Source organism: Armigeres subalbatus, chromosome 2 (assembly GCF_024139115.2).
Source record: "Armigeres subalbatus isolate Guangzhou_Male chromosome 2, GZ_Asu_2, whole genome shotgun sequence".
NCBI lineage: Eukaryota > Metazoa > Arthropoda > Insecta > Diptera > Culicidae > Armigeres > Armigeres subalbatus.
The window spans coordinates 261663716-261669365 of NC_085140.1; the positions used below are offsets into that span (position 1 = coordinate 261663716).

At 37.9% G+C, this 5650-nt stretch overlaps 1 protein-coding gene across 1 annotated transcript; it reads right to left on the minus strand.

Annotated features, from left to right (window-relative positions):
* Positions 1–1235: 1235 nt before the first annotated feature.
* On the minus strand, positions 1236–3832 carry LOC134216257 (uncharacterized). The gene is made up of 2 exons (XM_062695195.1): positions 3103–3832; positions 1236–2792 (listed from the first exon to the last, which is right to left on the minus strand). Exons 1-2 carry the CDS (start codon positions 3521–3523, stop codon positions 1297–1299), a joined length of 1917 nt encoding a protein of 638 aa, XP_062551179.1. The 5' UTR covers positions 3524–3832; the 3' UTR covers positions 1236–1296.
* Between the last annotated feature and the right edge of the window lie 1818 nt (positions 3833–5650).

Below are 5650 nucleotides of genomic sequence, written 5' to 3' on the forward strand. Positions count from 1 at the left end.
TCCAAATCCAATCCAAATCCAATCCAAATCCAATCCAAATCAAATCCAATTCCATTCCAAATCCGATGTAATTTTTTTATGACTTTTCCTAATTTTTTTTTTGCCATATTATTTTCTCGCGTTCTCTCTCTCTTTCTATATGCACATAGAATATCATGGCTTATCTTTTTTTTGCCGTTCTCTTTTCCAACTTAGGCTTACCATTATTTTATCGCATAACGCATAACCTTGCCAGGGATTGAATACAAAAGAGAATGCAAAAGTCTCTCACTTATCTCTGTATACATATACCATATGTAGCCTACCGTGAGACACTTTTTTCGCAAACTGTCATGATAAATAACTGACTGTACCTCATGATAAATTTTGTTTAAAAAGCTCCAAACGTGTGAAGCCATGGGTCTGATAATGCTTTTCAACTTGTTCTACACAGCTGTGCGATTTCCAACACTAAATTAGGGAGCACAAAGCGAGAATCATCACTTCTCTGTGGGGGCTGTCTGTCCGATTCTATTTTTTCGCACTTGCATTAAGTTTGTTAAATTTGTTATCAAGGATTGTTATGATTCAGAACAGTTTCTACCTTTCTTTTATAGTTATTCGTTATCTATTGAGAGCGATTTCTGTAAACCCTGCCCTTGACAAATAGATTATGAGCTATTTTTGTAGATTCATATTAAAAACCTAAGTTGAAATGTTTTGGATTTCAGTCATTGCGAATTCGCCTTATAGCCTGTTCAGATTACGAGGTATTTGACGTGCTATCATATGAAATGAAAGTAAGATGATTGAACTTTGACACCAAGATACTGTTTATCATGGCATTAAGCTGCTAATCTGAATAGGCTATTAGGTGACCCATGTTGCACTCTACTCGGACATTGCCGCCTCACAACTTCATAGGCACTTCCTCAGTTATTAACTGCGAAAATTCTAAGGGAAGTTACTATTTTTGCATTCATATATCATGATAGGTACTGTAGAACAATGATATTTATGCTCAGGGAAGTCGAGAAAATTTACTCGCAAATGTCCTAGACCGGACCGGGAATCGAACCCAACCACCCTTAGCATGGTCTTCCTTTGTAGCCATGCATCTCACCGCGCGACTAAGGAAGGCCTCAAAGGCAGATAACATCTAAACCATCGGAAACGCGAGTAGCAAACGGCAATGCCATTATTTAATTCTTAATTGTGCCAAGGTTTTTTTTCGGCAAAAAATGAATATTCTCAAATTATTTTTTCTACATTTCATTTCATTAGCATACTAAGCATACATAGATACTTTAGGGTCAATCACTGTGCAAGCGCTCTCGTTTGCCTCTCCTTCGTTTTCTCCCATTCCTTGACAAACGTGTCGTATTGTTGCTGACTTTTGCAAACGATTACCAACGATCGAGGACGGCAGCCCATCTCCTTTAGTTGTGCCATGCGCTTTTTGGTAGTTTGTAGGCTATGCATCAATATCCTCGGATTAAGAGCAATATCTTGCGGGGTGTAGTCCAACTCCTCAAGCAGATAATCGATAACCCTTTTAACCTTTGTTATCCGCACATTCTTCACCGAAGGGGTTTTCATGAAAATCGAGTTCGTAACATCCCTGTCAAATCCCAACCGCTTTTCAAAATACTCGACGATTGTTTCGTTCTCACCCAGTAGCTCTCCGCTCTCCTTCGTTAGCAGTAGTGACTTTTCCAACACAATGTCCGGGCATCGCACCATCCACGGCATTAGCTTTTTACCACGAACATCCTTTGCCCGAGCTATCCTTTTCGCGACAATTACCGGAGAATATTTGAATGCCCATAAATCGGCTAGAACGTCTACGCTGTCCATATTCGATATGAACTGATCCAAATTTTCCAAAAAGTTTTCCTTCGGAATGCGAAACATGAATAATCTTCGGGCGAATTGAGTGGCAACTATGGCTGGCTCCATTCCCGTTCTGTCGGCAAAATAATAAATTCGATTGCTGTTGTTCGGTAAGCTTTCGCTGTTCATAGTCTTAACAATTCTCGCCAATTGATAACTTTTTAGCGTGCAGAGGGACAGCGTGTCGTTCAAATCCCTCAACCCTACCAGTTCCTTTAGTTTGCTTATTTTCGTAGCAAGTTCGTCTTTTTCCGACATGAGTATCGTAGGGTTCTTTAGAATGACGTCCCGCCGAATTTGTTTTTCCAACAGCATTTCGACATTGTCCAACAAAAATACTGACCCTTTACACGAATCGTAGCAGCTTTTTGCTTCTTTTTCACTACAGTTTAGCAAACTTTCTAGTTTTTTTAAAACATGGTTCTCGAACCACATCTCTGTCAGGGGATCTTTGAACGCCGGATCATCACCCTTTTCAATCACTTCTTCGAATGATTTTCCTAGTGCCAGGTTTGGCACTCTTACCATCCAGGGTTTGATTTTTTCCAAAGGAGAATTCTTCAACATTTGAAGTCGCTGGACAATTGATCTGCTTGAGTGCGCCAGAACTGATAAATGACTCACGATATCAGATGGTTCTAGATGCTCCAAACAGATATCGAGATTAAGTACGAATTTTTTCACCGCTATCTTATACACACGAATGCTGGAGGTGAAATACCGACTGATCGTTTCTATATCTACTCCCGTTATTGCGTGTAGATAGTAAATTCTATTTCCGTGATCAATTTTTTCATTCTGAGATTTTGTAATCACACTTTCTAGAACGTCTTCATTAAGGTTCAAAAAAGGCACCACGTGGTTTATGTCTTGCAAATCCTTGAAATTCTTCAAGCAGTTGAGCCGCTTAACCAATGTGTCTGTAATGAAAAAAAAATGAACTATTATAAATATTCGGAATGAGTATTGAGTAGAACAGATCTACATTATAGTATTATATCAATATAATTAAGTGAGCCCTGTGGTTCACTATAAGGTCTCGTAATCCGTGATAATCTGCTCTTGCCTGCTGAGCATATGACTGATCAACTTTCCTATGTATACTCATCTTTGTCGTATTTTTCATTAAAATATTGATTGATATATAAATTCTAATTTCAATGAGGTAGCAATTGAAACATTACAAACTGCTGCCAGCCTTTAAATATGTTATTTTCCTTCAGAACGTACCGTTGTTGATCGACAAAATCTTCGGATGGTTCAGAATAGACTTCTCGCTTATTCCACGCTCCAACAGTAGCTGAATGTTATTCGTAATCATCTTGGGAGGAACTATCTTCAGTATCTTCCTGTTCACTTTATATATTCGTTCCGAGTCAAGAGGAGTGCAGTGGAGTAACTCATTAATATTGTTACACAGTTGTTGCCTGGTCCACAGAGACGTCGCCTTCTGTAACTCTATTGGATCAATAATAGAATCGACTCCCATCGGAAGATCATCCTCGCGGTTGTACAAAACACCGGAAGGAAAGGCGCGGAACCCTTTGGCCAATTGGGCATGATGCAAATCATACGATCCGGCGCGGAGCAATGATAACTTTGATAAACGTTGATTGACGTAGCGGGTGTATAGCGGCGTGAATTTCAACATTATGGTTTACAATGTATACACAAATTCACTTACAAATACGAATTATAAAACATTTGAATTTAAATGTAAATTGGAAGTTATTCAAGGTAATAATGCGGTGATTTTTTGATTATGAGAAATTCGACACTGTTGTTTCATAAGCGCGAAAATCGCAAACGTGAACAATGACATTTTTAGCAAATTTCTCAATAACTAGGATCGCTCCTAGCTAACTACCAAACTACCAATTGGATTTGGTAGAGCACCGCGCCTTCTATCGAATGGAAGTGGTAAACGCCACGTGAATTTTCTATTTCTTCTAAAATTAGCGAAAAAGGTCGGCACACATTTACGACTTTCGCCCTTATTAAAAACAATGTCGAAGTAAATGCAAAACAAAAATAAAGAAATTGTCATTGTCATGAACCCTTTAGAATATTCCCAACTGAGTTTCACCTACACTGAACAAAATCCTCCGCCTGTGCAGAAAGCAGGGGACTGAAGGGAAGGCTCATACGCCTACCCAGCATTCGTTCAGTATGACGAACAATGTTTTTATTTTTATTTCGTTGATTTCATGATAACAAAGCTTCGGTAGTATCGACGGGCTTTATTTCGACATAAAAAAGCCATACAAACACAAAAAGCGCGATATACTTCAATCAATTGCAAGTTTTCGCCAGGAAAAGTTAATTACCGACAATTCTCAGGTACTTATTCAAAAGGACGTATGTGATTTTGTAAACAAAGATTCAGACGTCGATTTGTCCGATCTGATTGCCCTTCCACGCAAACCATCACCATAGACAGATAGGGAGAGGCTTCGGCTACCTACTGTTGGTGGTGTTGGTTTGCGTGGGTATGCCATCAGATCGGACAAATCGACGTTTGAATCTTTGTTTACAAAATCGCATACGTCCTTTTGAATAAGTACCCGAGAATTAGCACTATTAACTGCGAACGAACCAATCACTCAAAATGAGTAGCTGAATTCAGGTATAAGCCATTTTATAAAAAGCTCAAATGACAGGAGACATAACACTAATATTTACATTTTACAAGGAACATTTGCGAAAATGGAATGAAATGATGATGATGATGACGAATTGATGATGGTTTGCATGCAAATTTACCAAAACAAAGACCGAGCATGTTCACTCAAAATTTCGATCAGCTGTTCGAATCTGTCTCGTAAAATGGCTTATACCACCCAGAAACTGGGTACCATAAACAAAAGTTCCAAAAACGATTGTGGGTAGAGTGCCATTGTACCGCGGATGACAGGCGTTTCACCAAGCGTTTCACCCTCCTGGCAGAAAGATGTTTTAGGAATATAATATATTATTATATTATTTATTATATTATTATATTATTTACACTTCTCGCGTAACATATGATTACGGCTTATAAACCAAAACCATGATTTTTGATTTTCTTACATTAACGATTGCCTTATGTTAATGAATCTTTATGCTAGGTAAAACTCCGTTCTCGATATTCCTTAACACTTTTATTGTTATTTTGAGTGAACGTCTCATGAACCATTTGCACCATAGTGGTTTTTAAGTCCTTTGATTGGCGCCCTTAACTACCATGCTGAGCGTTTTGCTTTGGTTTTTAGGCCGTTCACTTTTTATTGTTTATTTGAAAATCTGGTTTAAAGTTATTTTACACTACTAAAAATCCACACATATTTATTGGCAAAAATCCATAGATTTAACTTATGATTTATATCAGTGCACACATAACCATTCTCCACGCGAACTACTAATAAAATATATCCAAATAAACTTTATGTGTGATCTCGAATTAGCAATTATTTAATTTATGTGTGGTTCTATATCGATTATATTAGGGTGGAGCTATTGCAAAATTTTATAACGGCGACACATATATCTTATATAAATATTTTTGGCAGTGTACAATGCATATTCTTACTAGGTTATCAATATAGAGATGAGTGACGTTTAACGCTCGCACACTGATGTGCAATTCGGCATGTGTAAATACATGTTTGTTTTCCTTCTGCTCATAACCTCAAAATTGATCGAGTCATCACGATGGTTGCGAAGGAGAAAATATATGGAAATATACTCATTTTTACCCAAACTTTGCTGAGCAGCACCATCTAGGAGTGTTTGTTTTCCT